This window comes from Eublepharis macularius, chromosome 12 (genome assembly GCF_028583425.1).
Source record: "Eublepharis macularius isolate TG4126 chromosome 12, MPM_Emac_v1.0, whole genome shotgun sequence".
Classification (NCBI taxonomy): Eukaryota; Metazoa; Chordata; class Lepidosauria; order Squamata; family Eublepharidae; genus Eublepharis; species Eublepharis macularius.
In genome coordinates this window covers 2,504,735-2,519,978 of record NC_072801.1, presented here as the reverse complement: position 1 = coordinate 2,519,978, position 15,244 = coordinate 2,504,735, and the positions used below count along the sequence as shown (strand labels likewise).

The 15,244-nt window shown below is 52.2% G+C and overlaps 2 protein-coding genes across 4 annotated transcripts in view; one reads left to right on the top strand and one right to left on the bottom strand.

Moving 5' to 3' along the window:
* The window catches only part of TSC2 (TSC complex subunit 2), a 51,694-nt gene extending 44,212 nt beyond the window's left edge, over positions 1-7,482 (top strand). For 2 of the 3 annotated variants that reach the window (XM_054994649.1, XM_054994648.1), the window contains 6 exons: positions 986-1,172; positions 2,628-2,767; positions 3,362-3,440; positions 3,756-3,847; positions 4,237-4,335; positions 5,380-7,482. In XM_054994649.1, coding sequence (XP_054850624.1) covers positions 986-1,172; positions 2,628-2,767; positions 3,362-3,440; positions 3,756-3,847; positions 4,237-4,335; positions 5,380-5,544 — 762 coding nt within the window. In that variant the 3' untranslated portion in view covers positions 5,545-7,482. The remainder of the gene's footprint in view (positions 1-985; positions 1,173-2,627; positions 2,768-3,361; positions 3,441-3,755; positions 3,848-4,236; positions 4,336-5,379) is intronic. The other variant, XM_054994647.1, reaches the window with a different exon arrangement.
* Positions 7,483-7,787: 305 nt separating this feature from the next.
* PKD1 (polycystin 1, transient receptor potential channel interacting) overlaps positions 7,788-15,244 on the bottom strand; it is a 116,039-nt gene continuing 108,582 nt past the window's right edge. Inside the window, exons 43-46 of the mRNA XM_054994646.1 lie at positions 14,546-14,833; positions 13,685-13,819; positions 12,947-13,261; positions 7,788-11,701 (exon numbers count right to left, since the gene is read on the bottom strand). Of these exons, the coding sequence (XP_054850621.1) occupies positions 11,108-11,701; positions 12,947-13,261; positions 13,685-13,819; positions 14,546-14,833 (1,332 nt within the window). The 3' untranslated portion in view covers positions 7,788-11,107. The remainder of the gene's footprint in view (positions 11,702-12,946; positions 13,262-13,684; positions 13,820-14,545; positions 14,834-15,244) is intronic.

The window sequence follows — 15,244 nt, the reverse complement described above, 5'->3', positions numbered from 1 at the left end:
TGTGGAAGGAGCCGAACAAAACCCCGCGTGCGCAAGATGGAGTAGGGAGACTGTTTCCTTCAGGAAAATCAAAAGGAGTCCAGTAGCACCTTTAAGACTCACCAATTTTATTGTAGCATAAGCTTTCGAGAATCACAGTTCTCTTCGTCAGATGCCTGGTACAGAAACTGGTCAAATACAGAAGAGGAGGGGAGGAGAGAGAAGATGCAGTTAGGGGGGAAGAGAGAGGGATGGAACCAAAACATTCCTTTGTTTATCCTGCACTTTATCCTGCACTTCCTCCAAGGAGCTTAGGGTGGTTGAACATGTTGTCCTGGGTAGGTGAGGCTGAGAGAGAATCAGTGGTTCAGGGCAGGGCGCATGTTCCACCCCCACCCTCCATCCCCCATGTCTTCACAACAATCCTGTGAGTAGGTCAGGCTAAAAGAGAATGGCTGCCCCGAGGTCAGCAGAGAGCGCTGATTTTCTTTTTGTTTCACTCTCCCTTCTCTGGATGGGAGAGCCAGTTTGGTATAGTGGTTAAGAGCATGGGACTCTAATCTGGAGAGCCGGGTTTGATTCCCCACTCCTCCGCTTGAAGCCAGCTAGGGGACCTTGGGCGAGTCACAGCTCTCTGGAGCTCTCTCAGCACCACCCACCTCACAGGGTGGTTATTGTTGTGGGGATAATAATGACATACTTTGTAAACCGCTTTGACTGGGTGTTGTCATCCTGAAGGGTGGTATATAAATCGAATGTTATTATTATTATTATTATTAAATAGGAATGACCCTCAATGGTTGGGATGGAGGCAAAGCTGGACCTGTTTCTTTGCTAGCTTAGTTTTCTACATGCAGGAATCTTTTCATATAAATATGTGCCATTTCCCAATAAGCCATCTGAGGCAGCCCAGCTGAAGGGTGCACTGCCCCCCCGCCCCCCCCCTGCAGCAGCCTGTGTCCTGCTTCCAGGCCTCTCTGACCTAAGCAGCCATTTTTATCCCTAGAGCAACCAAGAATTGGCTATCCTGTCCAACGAACATGGCTCTTACCGCTACACAGAGTTCCTGACGGGTTTGGGCAAACTGATTGAGCTCAAGGACTGCCAACCAGATAAGATTTACCTCGGCGGCTTGGATGTGTGTGGGGAGGATGGGCAGTTCACCTACTGCTGGCACGACGATATCATGCAAGGTAGGGCCCGTGGCTGCCTCCCCTGTCTTCCCCCTTGACACGAGAATGGCCCAAACCCTTTCGGGACTCGACTCTCCCCAGAGCGTGCCTGTGCCAAGAAAGCGTCCCACCCCTCCCACAGAGGCAGTCCGACCGTGAAGGTCAGCAAGTCAGACAGGGAGGCCCAGGTGGTGTCGAGAGAGGCAAGTGAGTCAGATGCAGTCAGGAACTGTTGTGATGAGCGGAAGCCGTGCTGTAGGGAGGAACAAGCCCAGAACCCCAGAGCCAAGGGGCAGGAGTGGGATTATTCTCAACCATTCTGTGGTCTTACCTGAGGCTCCTCCCAACCTGCCAGGAGGAGCAGGTGGCACGGCGCCATTTCTTAGCTGGTGAACTAGCAGCAAATTCTCCCAAGGCTGCAAGGTGGGGGAAAGCCTGCCACCTGTACGGGGGGAAGGCAGCTGGATTGCTGTGGCTTGGCCTCCGCCTCCCCTTCCGGCACAAGGCAATGGCCAAACTGGCAGAGGAGACGTCGCCACCATCCCCAGGGGAGCTGTAGCTCAGGAAGGGAAGCATTCCTTGTCTATTTATGTGCCATGCTCTGAGGCAACAATGATTTCAAAACGCACTTTGGCTGTTGTGGCATTCCCAGTGCCCAGCTGATACTCTGGAGAGCAGAGCCGGAGAGGGAGGGGTTGGTCTGGTGATGTCCTTCCCCCCTCCAGTCTTAGCCGTCTGGATGATCTGGGTGAGCAAGTTGGGCTTGAGTTCAGCAGGAGGCTGCCAGAGGCAAAATGCGCGGGAGGGTTGCGTGCCACTCGCGGGGCATTTTATTTCAAGTGGGCTGCCACCCATGCCAAGTGCCGGGACTCTACTGGTGCCGCTGCTGCCGTCACAGCTGCCTGGTCTCCTCCGGTGGTGACGGCTGCTAAATTCCTTACCACAGCAATTTGGAAAACCATAAAAATACTCTCCATTAAAAATGGTATCTTAAGAGCTGGGATCTCTTGATCTTGGACAAAATCTCATTCCATCTTAAAATTACCAATAAATCCATGGTATACCACTAAATTTCACAAATAGATGGCTGCCCTTTTTTAAAATTCATTGGAAAATCTGAGCCATAAATCCACAAGAAGCCTTGAAATGCGGCTCCATCCTGGTTTATTAAGTAGTCAAATCAAGAATATTTCACCGAGCACCTAAATTCTGTATGATACGACTACAAAAATGCTCGCTCCAAGTATTGCTTGTTTGGAACACCTCCGCTTGTTGCTGCTGTTGTTGTTAGCACTTCCTTCATAGACAATTAACTGTTCTATTCACGTTCTGCATAAACGAGTTATTGTTATACATAAACATTGCCAGTAAGTAAACAGTGTTAAAAACACAATTTGCTTACTGGCAAAGGGGAGTTTTCAAGAGCGGTGGCTTGCAATCCCCAGCTTTCTGAGCATTTGTCGCTTGGTCTTCCAGCCATTTTCCACATTGCCACTTTGATGCCCACCAAGGACTTGGATAAATACCGCTGCGACAAGAAGCGGCACCTGGGGAATGACTTTGTTTCCATCATCTACAATGACTCAGGGGAAGACTTCAAACTGGGGGCCATAAAGGTATAACCAGGTTCTGAAGGGGGGGCTGCTCTGTAGTTCTGGAAACGTTCTGCCAGTTCAGGCTGCCTGCGTGTCACAACCAAGGACGTTCCCCCGGATTCTGGGTGCAGTTTGGTCTGGCTTGCGGTGCGGCCCTGCACCTTCTCCGACAACAGACGGGGGGGATATCCGCCTCTGGTGTTTGGATCATGGGAAGTCCAGAGGGCTTAAAACTTGGGCCTCTGCTCAGTTCTGGAACAGGCAAAAGAACAATGGCGTGTTCCTCTGACATGCAAGAACGTTGGTTCCTTACACACTCAGAACTAAGAGAGGAAGATCTGAGGGCCTAACTTGTCCGCAGCATCTCTCATCTCAGAAATTAACCTCCGGCATGACTTCCCAGTGAGAGTCGCAGAGGAGACAGAACTCACATCTTTCAAGGCTGATGTGGAATGTGAGGAAGGGTGTGTGTGTGTGTGTGTGTGTGTGTGTGTGAGTGAGTGAGCTCTGGCCACAGCTGGTCCCTGATCTTTGAGCTAGTTGCTCCCTCCCGAGTGAGGGAGGGAATTTCCTGGCCCAACCTCTCTGCTGAACCAGCTGTGTTCTCCCCTCTAGGGCCAGTTCAACTTCGTACACGTTGTTATCAAGCCGCTGGACTACAACTGTAACCTGCTCACACTGCAGTGCCGGAAAGGTAGGGTTTCCACCACTCACCTGCTAAGGTTTCCATTCTCTGTATGCTTCCCCCCACCCTCCCCGCAGCAGGCAGGATATCTCATAGAACGTCTCTTACTGAAGAAGGTGATCTTGGCAGAGGCCAGGCCGGGAGCATTTCCTCCCAGGACTGGCCTTGCCCGCTTCCGTGGTGGTAAGCTGTGTGGCTTCCTGCCTGGTCTGCTCTGCTGCCAGTTAACAATTACTGCTCTTTTGGGTAGGTAGAACAGCAAGCTGTACCGTGGCTGAGAATGGCCATGGAAGGACGATGACCATTTCTCTCTCCCATGTGCAGACATGGAGGGGCTGGTGGACACCAGTGTGGCCAAGATCGTCTCAGACAAGAACCTCCCGTTCGTTGCCCGTCAGATGGCCTTGCATGCCAATGTGAGTGCTGGTTGCGTGCATGCGTGGCGGGGGGTGGGGAGACCACCTTCACCCAGCTTGGCCGGGGAGGGGTCACTTGTCAGAGAGCGCCAGCTAGTCCTGCTTCCCAAAGGGACGCACATCTTTTTGAAAGATTGGATTGGATCTCACAGTGGATTCCACTGAGGCCGGTGCTTTCCCCCAACCACCACCACCATTGGTGGAATGGATTGCAGTGTCTGCTCCACACACGCAGCACCATCACAGGGCGCGCCTCAAGAAGGGACCAAACCGTGCAGCCCTCCCTGTGCCGAGCCAGCCGGGTCTCTCCACTTGACTTTGGGACTCACTGACGGACGCTGGTGAACGGGCGGGCCGGCACTGACCGGTCTCTTTTTCCCTTTGCACAGATGGCCTCTCAAGTCCATCACAGCCGCTCCAATCCCACAGACACGTACCCATCAAAATGGATCGCTCGGCTGCGCCACATCAAGAGGCTTCGACACAGAGTAAGTCTGGGGCTTGTTCTACCTCTTCACCCCATCCAGAGGATTTCAGACCCATATGGGTCTCTTCCTTGCACCCCAAATCAGAAATGAATGTTGGAGGGAGTGTCTCAAAATGGTCTTTGTAAACATTGCTGCCTCCGTCTTGAGCCTAGCTGGGCTGCTTTGATTCTGCCGCTGTAGAACTTGCTAGATCTAAACATGCAATCTTTCTACAGGAACCTCATAATCTGCTCCACTGGCATGCTTGCCCCCTTTCACTTCCACTCACCGGTGCCACAGAGCTGTGGTGCCCGGAAGCGGACTTTGCCCCACTGAGACCTTAGCCCAGATTGGTGCGGCAGGATTGGGTCTGGGGAAACCAGGCTGTTCCCAGCGCTCCAAGGGGCTCAGGAGGCAGGGCAGTGTGTGGAAATGACATTATCTCGTGTGCCGCCATCATTTCCGGGTGGAACCACAGGTGCAAGTCAGCGTGTCAAGTGACGTTCTGATGGTGGCATGTCATGCAAAGCAAGGTTGGGTGGGAGGTGCTGGGAGGTTCCCTGCCCAAAGTGGGCAGCTGTCAGTCTAGTCGGGCCGGTCAACCCTCAGCCCTTCGTAGACCCTGGACAATTCTGCTTCTGTTGAACGGCTGTGTCCCGTGACCTTTTGCGGACTGTTGCAAGGGTGAATTAGGAGGTTGCTTATAAGGCAGTGGCTTTGATCACAGGGCTGTCGGGTGGGTTCATCAGACAGCAGCTCATCGTGCGAACGTGCGCGCACACACAGAACCGCTTGCAGCCTGATCCTGCACGTGCTTGCTCGGAAGCAAATCCCCTTGTGTTCGCTGGGCTGCAGTGTCCATGCACCGGATCCTGCGCAGTGGCTGAGAATGGGAGCGCTGTGCCAGGGAGTCTCAACCCACCCCAGGCATGTCTCGTCATCTGTGGCAAATGCACCCTCTTCCCAGCATGGGGATGATAATGCTGGCCCTGCTTGCAGGGCTGTTGTGAAGGTGGCTGAGAGAACACCTGTTAAGTGCTTGAAAAGTATTTGTCCTCCTTCTAGATCCGAGAAGAAACCCAGTACCAGACCTCTGGCTTCCCCACCATGCATCCTCCTGTTGCCACCAAAGTACCTGCCCATGTTGCCCAGGACCCAGCACCCTCCTACGAAACAGGGCAAAGGAAACGACTTATCTCCTCAGTGGATGACTTCACAGAATTTGTGTGAGGTCAGATATTGCCCATCTATCTGTCCATCCATCTGGCCTGTAAGGTACAGAATTCTGTTTTCCCCTTTGGCCTGGTGGTTGTTGCAAAGAGAAGATTCTGCTGTGGCTGCCTGGCCTCGTCCCGCCTTGCGACCCTCGACTGAACAAGCAGCGGCTGCTGCTGTCACTTGGAGTGCTGCTGCCCCGTAACCACATGGCATCAGGAGTCTCAGGACTGGGTGGAAGAGTCAGTGTTCGTTTCATTTTTGGTTTTTATCATAAACATTCGGGATAAGACAAGCAAATAGACGGCAACACTGCAGCTGGTGGGGTGGAGAGACTTTGGTTCAGTGGCCCTCTGTGAACTCTAAAGGACTCCTCAAGGTTTCTCTAGGCCATCTTCTTGGCAGGTTTTCCCTCCAAATGTGTATGCAGTTTGCCATCTGAGGCCTGTGTGGAATGGGGAGGAGGGTGGGCAACTGGCTAATTGGGGTGAGGAGGCATGTGGGTGTGTAAGCCCCATCAAGACGTTCAGGCTGACAGCGGTTGAGAAAGTCCATTGACCCCCAAGTACAAAGAGATGTTTGGGCCTGCTTTAAGAAGGATTTTTGATCAGGGCATTTTTGGGTGCACCAAGAACCACAATTGCCACCAATGGGTAGGTGAAGAGAACAGTGAAATGTCCAGCCCCTTTTACTTGTTTAAATTCAATGTTTGCTGAAATCTGAATGGACTGGGGTCTCTGCAGCGGCCTTCAGCCAGCAAGCCCCACCACTCATTTCCACGGGGCTTCTGGGAAGGGGATGCTACTGCAGCAGCCCAGTGGGGCGTGGGCAGGGGAGGGGGCTGCACTTTGTGGCATGAAAGAGGGGTCCTTGGGGAAAAGCCGAGGGAGCCCTCTCTGCTGGATCGAGATGTCCTTTCAGTTTCTTGTGTTTGTGCTGTTTGGCTAATGTCATGCAAAACTGCAATGGAATAAAGCAGCCGTTTGCCCCAGCTTCAGCACCCCTCTGAGCGTACCTTTCTGGTAGGGTCAAGGGGAGCCATCAGGCTACGTGGGCAGAGGAAGGTCTCGTGACTCCCTTGGATTTGGAATTCCCTCCCCGCAGTGCTTGATTATTTTCAAGATCCTGCTGCCCCACTTGCTCCTTCCTCGTCAAGCAAGAAGTATGTTGCTCATGGTTTGGGGGGGGGGGGAGGGGGGTCAGAGATCTCAAGCAATACTGTCTGTTTTTGTTAGTCTGTGGAAAGAAGAATTCTTTGACCTGAAAAGCATTCCAGGCAGGATGGGAATGTTTGTAACAAGAAAGCCTGAAAGTGGTTCAGCAGTAGGCGCACACGCACGCACTACCCAACTCCAGCGGACGGCTGGTGGCCTTTCTCTTCCAATGTGGTTGGGGCCACAGTTTTGTGAATGATACCAAGCAAGTCATAATAGGCGTCTCACCCTCTTTCCAACCAGCTGTGAACAAGTTTGGCCAAGGCCAGAATTTCTTTTTGGTCTGCAGATGGGTCTGGGGGACTCGGTGGCCACCTGCTGGTCATTTGGGAGCTGCTGCAGTGATTGGTGGAGGCATATATGGGAGGCTCGGCTGGGTGTGAATGTTCTCTGCCAATTCAAAGGCCGGTCTTTTTAGTAAGACTACCTTGAGACAGTTGGGGAAGTACAACAGTGGGTGTTGAGTGGCAGAGATTTTGAAGCCCTGGGGGATTTGGCAGTTCACACAAACTCTTCTCTGACTTTGTCTTACCACAAACCCAAAGCCATGCATTGATTTAAATAAAACACACCAACTTTTATTTAGCCGTCAATGTTTTTTTTTAATTTGACTTTGTCGTTTTCTTTTAAAGGAAATACTCCCACCATTACAGAAAAAAAGGAGATTTTGTTTGCAAGCTCATGGGATACTCGTTCTGCCCTTGCTACGAGGAGGAGCTTTTGCGAAGCCAACGCCCCCCCCGCCCCCCCCCCCCCAAGCTGGAGGGTGTGGTGAGCCAACAGGGATCTGTAAATCTGCAAAAAGCTACAGGCCTCTGTTTGGGGCTTCAGGCAATAAGAAACCAGGCCAGCCGTCCAGCTGCGAGGACCGAGCTCTGCATTCAAGAGTTCACCTAGTAGGCCGAGACGGGACTTGGGCTCACTGCTTTGGGGGCTTCTGGGTGACGCTGCAGAATGCCAGGGAAGCACTGGGGGGCTCTGGGGGGGCACGCCACGCCCCTCTCCTGGGGGGTCTCCGCCCAAAAGCAGCCTGGCCCTCCTGGCGTCATCCTTGCCCCAGGCGAAGCGTTCGGTGCCTCCCCAGCAGACACGCACCGCATCACCTCCCTCCACCCACAGCAAGTGTGCAAGAAGGACTCGCTTCCTTGATGTGACTCTATTAGCCTCATAAATCTCAACACTTAACAAAACAAAACAAGCAAAACCCAACTGAGAACTCTCAATTAGCAGCAGCACCACCAACTGCAAAAAGCACGTCAGACCCTTCGCTGGGTCATTTGCCGCCTGCACGTTTTTGGCTGCATTGCCCACAGAATCCGAAGTATAACTTATTTCTTTCTAGTTGCACGAGCTGAGGCCAGCTCCGGTCCAGATTCAGGCTCTTCTCTTTTCCCTTCTGTACCGCAAGACGAGGATGGCCAGCCAAGCGTGCTCAATGTTTCCTTCTTTCTGCCTCTCTAACATCCCCCCACCCCCACCCCAGTATGGGGCCATCCCCAGAAATCGCCTCTCGCCAACTATCGTCCAGTTCCTTCTGTCTCTCTCCCACCTCCTGGCAACATTTCCCGCTCCTGTCAGAGGAGGAAACAAGTGCCTTTATCTCTTTGTACCTGATGATAAAGCAGCTTGGAATACTATATATATATAAAAAGAGTTTTGTTTAAAAGTAGCACCCTTATAAATAATGGAATGTTTTTTAAAAAGATGGAACTTAAACCACATTTTTCTTGCTTGGTGGTGGATATTGACAGTCCGAAGCTTAGCATTTGTAAAAACTAAATCTCTCTAGGAAAGAAATTTACATTTGCAGCTCCAACCGATGACGATGGGAGATGGGAGACAAGCAGCCCCCTGTGGACAGCCTGTTCAGGCCATCTGCCATCCTGGTTTGACTTACCAAAGGCTCGGAGTAATCACGGCTAGTGCATTGCAAGGAGATCCTGCCCCTGCCTGGATATGGGGGATAAGAAATCCCCCAAGTTTCCATGGCACAAATCCACACACCCTCAAACACTTCAGCAAAGCTTTCACACATCTCTTTTTTTAAATAAGTCATATCTATACATCTCAAACACAGTACCAACGCTATAAAAATATAGCAAATATACAAAAATATACATTATTTTTCTTCTTGTAAAAATCCTGTATAAATTACTTACAATATACATAAAATTAAACTGGCCAGTGGAATACGCAGACAGAAAAGGATTCTTATGAGGGGTGTGGGGGGGAGTGAAGAGGCATCCCCCCCCCCCGCCAAGCAGGAAGGTGGGTGAAGGATGTGTTAGTTGGGTTAACTGAGGAAGTACAGACCAGCTGCCAGCTCCCCAGAGAGGTATTCATTTAATGGGGGGGGGGGGGTGCCAATTTGGAAATGAGCCATCTTGCCCCTTAGTTGTGGGACACTCCCAAAGGACAGCACCTGAGCAGCTTCTCAAAGCAAGGAAGGCTTGTTGGAGACCAGCTTCCTACCAGAGCCACCTAATGTCCTTCCCCGGGCTTTAAAGCCGGGCCAGGTGCCATTTGAGGAGGAAGGTTTGCTCTCCTGGTTGGCACTTGCCAGTCTGCCCTGCAGGGAGGTTTCTTCTGGCTGGGAGTGCGCAGGGCCAGGAGGCTCTTATGTGAGATCAGGCAGAAGCCAGCAAGCACGGCCCGGCCCAGCCCAGGGGTTTCCAGCACTGACCAGAACCAATCCTGGCCTCCCAAAGCAGCCACATTCACTGTGTTTCCTTTCTGAGTCTGTCTTGGCTGTTGTGTGCATGGGTGGTCCAGACTTTCAGGACCATGTATATTCTTCACCCTACACCCCAGAAAAAGTGTTCTCAGCCACCATGTCACCCTGCCCGGCTTGGGGATGTTGGATTCTCTTTAAACGTGACGGGGGCAAGGCAGAAGCGTGGACCTGAGGGCCTTGGCCCTCGCATGGCACCTCGTTTACACGGGGCTGGCCCCTGTGCCAAGCGATGACACGCCCCATGTTGCTGCTCTGCACAGGCGGCGGACCAGTTTCCCCAAGGCACAGGGCGAGGGCCAAGTTGCCTGTGCAGGGTGTATGTGCCTGAGCTAGACTCTCCCGAAATTGGGCTTCGTTCCCTCTGCCTGAGAGCCTGCCCACATGGAGCAGCACCTGTGGCCAGCCCAGGAAGATGCTACTGGCCATAGCACAGCAAGCCATGCATCTTGTCTGTGGTCATATTCCAGTGGCAGGTTAAATTTTATGATTAACCAAAAAAAAAAATACTGCTTCCGTGATATATTATCTTGCTCTTGTTTTAAAAGTTGCATGTGCTACCGTTAGCTAAGGAAAGCATTGATTAAAGTGCTAGGCATCACATGCAAATCGTAAACCAAATACACACACACACACGAAAATATATAAAATAGAACCATAAAATTATAAAACACCCTTTTCCAATCCTCTGGTTTCTATAGCTGGAGATCTGCAGGTAGGAGGGGTAACCCGGTGAGACCAGCTCCCGGGGCCCGCGCCCAACCAGCAAGCTCCCTTCCCTGCCAATCAACTCTCAGACAAAGTTTCCACATCTGGGCACTATTAATTCAGGTGCTTTGCTATCTTCAGGCATGGGGGATTCATGTTTTGAATTGTGCATTAGCCCAACATGGAGGGCTTGCTTAAGGGAAAAAAGCTTCCATCTGCCAGTACATTTAGATTTCTTTCAAAAATTAGCTAAGAAGAAGTTCTGGCGGAGGAAAGCACTTGCGGGTGCACGGCTCTTTGAAAATTCCAACCCTGCAGAGCTTTCCACAAAGCCTGCAAGAGCAACTCGGCCTTGCCAGCGGCCTGCCTGGGTTCAGCCCAATGGATCCCTGGGAGTTGCTTAAGGGGTTCCTTAACCCAGCTGTTCATTTTGGCCTTCAAAAGTTTTCAAATATGAACCAACTGCATCTTCTTTTTTCTTTTTTTAAAGATCTGATTTTAGTCCCTTGTAAATCCTTTGCCGGACCTTTTGGCTCTTGCTGTGGTAGATTTTTCCCCCCCTATCGCTGCACGGAGGCCAACACAAGAGCTGTGCAATTGGAGACCCCTTTCTGGCAGCTTTCTCCTCCGCACAACGGGCAAAGCTTACTCACTTTCCTCAGGGTAAACCATTACACTGTGAAAAGTTTACCAAGCTGTTAGGCCTCCGGGCAACAAGAATTACTAGCTGGGCCCTCTCATGGAGCCAACAAAAGCCACACTAATCCCTCTACCTCCCTCAGGATTAAGCCGATCAACAGCCTGCCCTTCTGGCTGTACCCACCCTGTCAAAGGGATGGGAAGTGAAATCCCAGAGACGCAGGATTGACCACCAGTTGGTTTCAAGCCACACAGGATGCTCTTGTTTTAACCTGGAAGGTTGCTGCTACTTCCCACTGGGGTGGACCCGGTTGTTGGGCAGCAATGGTTTCTTCTTCTTCCGGGCTGCTGGCATGAGTGAGGCGTAGGTCTTGTGTGGAGAGAGCAGGGAGGAAGGCACACTGCTGCCCCGGCTGGCTCGGACATTTCTGCAGGCTACTGAGCCACTCGGGTGGTGGAAGCGCTGAAGCGGGCTGCTGTTGGCGCCCATCTCTGGGGAGAGCATTCCCAAATTGGTGGGCGCTGGAATGCACTGATGTCTTAGCTCCTCTGCTCTCTGCATGCCCCTCTTCCTCACCTGCCAGCTCCGTGTGCCCGCCAGCTGACATTCAATGTGGTACACATCCTTTGTTGCCGCATTCACTCGGTCAAACTGAACCAGCAAGATCTCTAAGAGGGAGAGGAGGCGCTGGGCATCACCGTCTGCCTCGGAGCTGTCCCGGGTGCTGGGGGCCAGGCTCAGCCCATCCAGTTGGCTGGAGGCGGTAGAAGCGCTGTCAGAGGTGGCGCTGGGTGTAGGGCCTTGCAGTGACCGGGAGTCCTGGCTGGATGAGCGTGAGGGGATTGGTTCCATCCCTTCAAAGTGCACCTTGTGGCGGAACTGCAGAGGACAGAAACGGGTAGAAATCCAGAGGTCTACCTGTGCTACTCTCTTGCAGCCAAAGTAAACCAGAGTTTTCCAGTACTTTCAAGACAAATACACTTTTATTCTGGTATAAAGGTTTGTTAGCCTTTAAGGTGCCCCCAAGTCTCCTGTTTTATTTTTGCAGAGTTAAGTGTACAGTTGCATTCTTATTTACTTCACTTACACCTTGCCTTTCTCCCACTTGGGTCCACAGAGTGGCTTATATCATTCTCCTCCATTTTATCTTCACAACAACCCAGTGAGGTAGGTTAGGCTGAGAGGGTGTGACTGGCCCCAGGTATAAATGTAACTGCCTAATAGGCACATATATCAGACGGTGGTGGCAGCTTAAGCATAGACAGCTTCAAGAGGGGATTGGATAAACATATGGAGCAGAGGTCCATCAGGGGCTCTTAGCCACAAGGTATAGATGGCACTCTCTGTCTAGGGCAGTGATGCTCTGTATTCTTGGTGCTGGGGGGCGCAATCAGTGGGAGGGCTTCTAGTGTCCCTTCCCCACCAGCAGACCTCCTGAGGACAGCTGGTTTTTTTGGCCACTGTGTGACACAGAGTGTTGGACTGGATGGGCCACTTGCCTGATCCAACATGGCTTCTCTTATGTTCTTATCATTCACGTGATGAAGTCTGCTCCGATTCATGAAAATTTATACTGGAATAAATGTTAGTTTTATTCAGGTGCTGCTAGAGTCTTTCAGATGAGATATGAGTGGATCTTAGTTTGTCCTTCTCTCTTCTGGCCAGGCTGCTAGGCTGGCATTCTGCAACGAAGCCATTTCTGTCCTGCCTGCCGTTGCTTCTTTGCTTACCCGAGACCTGGGCTTTTGCTGAGCTGCTTCCCGTGCTTTCTGTATTGGCTGGAAAGAAGGCTTCCCCGCTGCCCTGTGCCTCTGGGGCTCCTCAGGCCTCTCCCTACCTGTTTTGCACCCCTTTTCATTTGCTCACTTGCTCCTGTATATGAGTTTTAGAGCTGGGAAGGAAAACTGGCATTTGGGTGTTTATGATGTACCAGTGATGCCAGTCTCCCCTGAGAGCTGGCATTTTGGCAAAGTCCCTGTCTGAAGAATCTTAGGTTTCGGGGTTTGATTTTTACACATAAAAGAGAGGCCGCAATTATTCCCTCCTGCTATATTCTCGCAGACTGAAGAGAATGATGGTGTGTCCCACAATCCCCCACTCCAACACGTCACTTAAGAGTCTCACCTCCTTAGCTTTGCTGACCCCCAGCCACATCTTGAGCCTCCGAACGAAGAGTTCAACCATTTCGTAGTCCTGGGACTCAAATGCTGGCCGATACATCTCAAAGCGTGTCTCCCGGTAGTGATGGATGAGGACGGTGGCAAGCAGCCGCAGAACCACCCACAGCTCCAGCACAACATAGCTGGCACAGAAAAGGTGGGAGAGCCCTACTGGCCCTGGGAGGCAGAGGCACAGGTTGACACTGCTGCGGAGCGCCGTGAAAAGCAGCTGGAAGGAGCTGGAGAAGGTGCAGAAGGCCTCTGAGCGGGAGGAGAACAGCTGTGCCAGGGGAAAGAGACAAAGGCAAGCTGACTTTAATAGGGACGGGACACTTGGGGCAGAAACACACCCAGGGCGAAACACGGTGGTCCAAAATGAGCCTAGGTGGTTCGAAGTAGTCAAAGATATGTGGATTAGCCTTTTCCCTCCCTCCCTCCCTTCCCAACAACACGGGGCCTCTCTCTACAGCCTCTCACTTTGGTCCTCTTACCCAGACAGAAACTGTTACTACACCCTGCTTGCATATCGCCACCACGATTAAGGGCTGGTGGGAGACCCTCCACTCCTCCTCTACACCAGCTCATTTCACACACCAAGAAAGACACAGAGCAGCAGACCTTTGGGAAACAACAAAAGCCCCCCAAGTCCTCTCTGAGACGGCCCATCCCAGCTCCTCCTGAGCTTACGGTAGTTCCAGTTTACCAGAAAGCCAAGCTGTGCATAGGCAAGCGTGAGGATCCCGAAGGCCACTCCTGTGGCAAACAGCTCCGTTGCAGACTGCTGCAGTGTTCTGCCGAAAATGGACCACCGGCGGATAAAGCGCAGTTGCTGGGAAGCCTGTTTGGGACAAAAATGAAGTGGCAACTGACCCCAGATTCCCCCACGTGAGCGCTCACATCCTCCGTGAATGAGGGAAGAGTCGTGACCTGCTCAGGGTGGTGTGGCTTGCCCAGAAGCACCGTCCTTATGCCCTGTCCAAGTGGCCCAATGTGCATCTGGCTCCTGGAGAAAAGAGCAGTTCTGCCCATTCCCAGCAGGAGCTGACAGCGCATGACGTTGATTGGCTGCCTCCAGACCCCGCCCCCTTCCACCCTGCAGCAGTTTTATAGTGCGTGTAGTAGAATGCCTTTCACCCTAGAATTTGTATCAAAAGTTGTATTAATTTGCATCTGCATTCATCTTGGGGCCAGAAAGAAAAAGTGCACAGAGGCAATGCAGGTGGGGGGAGGGAGGGAGGGAGGAGGCACACCCCAGCAGCAGAACAAGCCAGTGTTGTCGCGATGCAGATGGACACACGCGCGCACACACTCCCTCCGGTTGGAGAACAAAGCCAGCCCAGGGTTCCACTCAGCTGGCAAAGGCAGCTGGAAACTCTTTGTTGCTCTGTAAGATGTTACTGGACCCAGACCTTTGCTCATCTGCTGCAGAAAGTGGCCCCACCCTCCTGAAACTCACCAGTAAGAGTCACACCGAAAGCCATAAAGCTGGAAAGGCGGAAGTGACAGAGCACCAGGGTGGGAAGTTCAAAAAGTCTTGTAACTGGCATATATCCGCAAAAGTTACCTTGACGGTCAGCAAGAAGAGCAGAGAAGCAGCCAAACAGCTGAAGACGTCGTTGAGCGAAGCCACCTGGTAGAAACTGGTGAAGTGTTGCCTGTTCTTCAGGTAGGAGGCCCACTGTCTCCCTGCAACGGTGGCCTGGCTGGCGTACACCACCACTGTACTGGTGGTGAGGAGAATGAGCAACCACTGGCTGTAGCTGCTGGCCAGGGCAAAGTATGCCCTGCCCGCCTTCTTGAAGGAGAGCGACTCGGAGACCACAAAGCAGACCACCACGATCATAAGGATGACCTAGAGCGAGATGCAACAGGAGTGAGCCCCGAACGAGCTCCAGGCAGCAGAATCAGACGCCTGCCCGTCACAGAACGGGCACTGGAAAACCTGAGCACGAAATGTCTGCGCCCAAGTCTTTCCCTCCCTGACTGGGGATGCAAGGACTTCTGTACTGTCCTTCACTGCGACAATCGGGGATGCCACGGGAGATGCCTTCTGCCCCACCCAGCCCCAGCCCAGAGCCATTGTGATTCCTCTTCCTCTCTCAGCCTAACCTACTTCGCAGGGTTGTTGCGAGGGCCACATGGAAGAGGAGACACCCACAGCTCTGAACTTTCTGGAGGAAAGGCAGATAAATATGGGATAGATTGACAAGACAGCTAGCTCTTGTCCATCAGTTCCAAGCTCAGGGACCTCGCGGCTTCCACT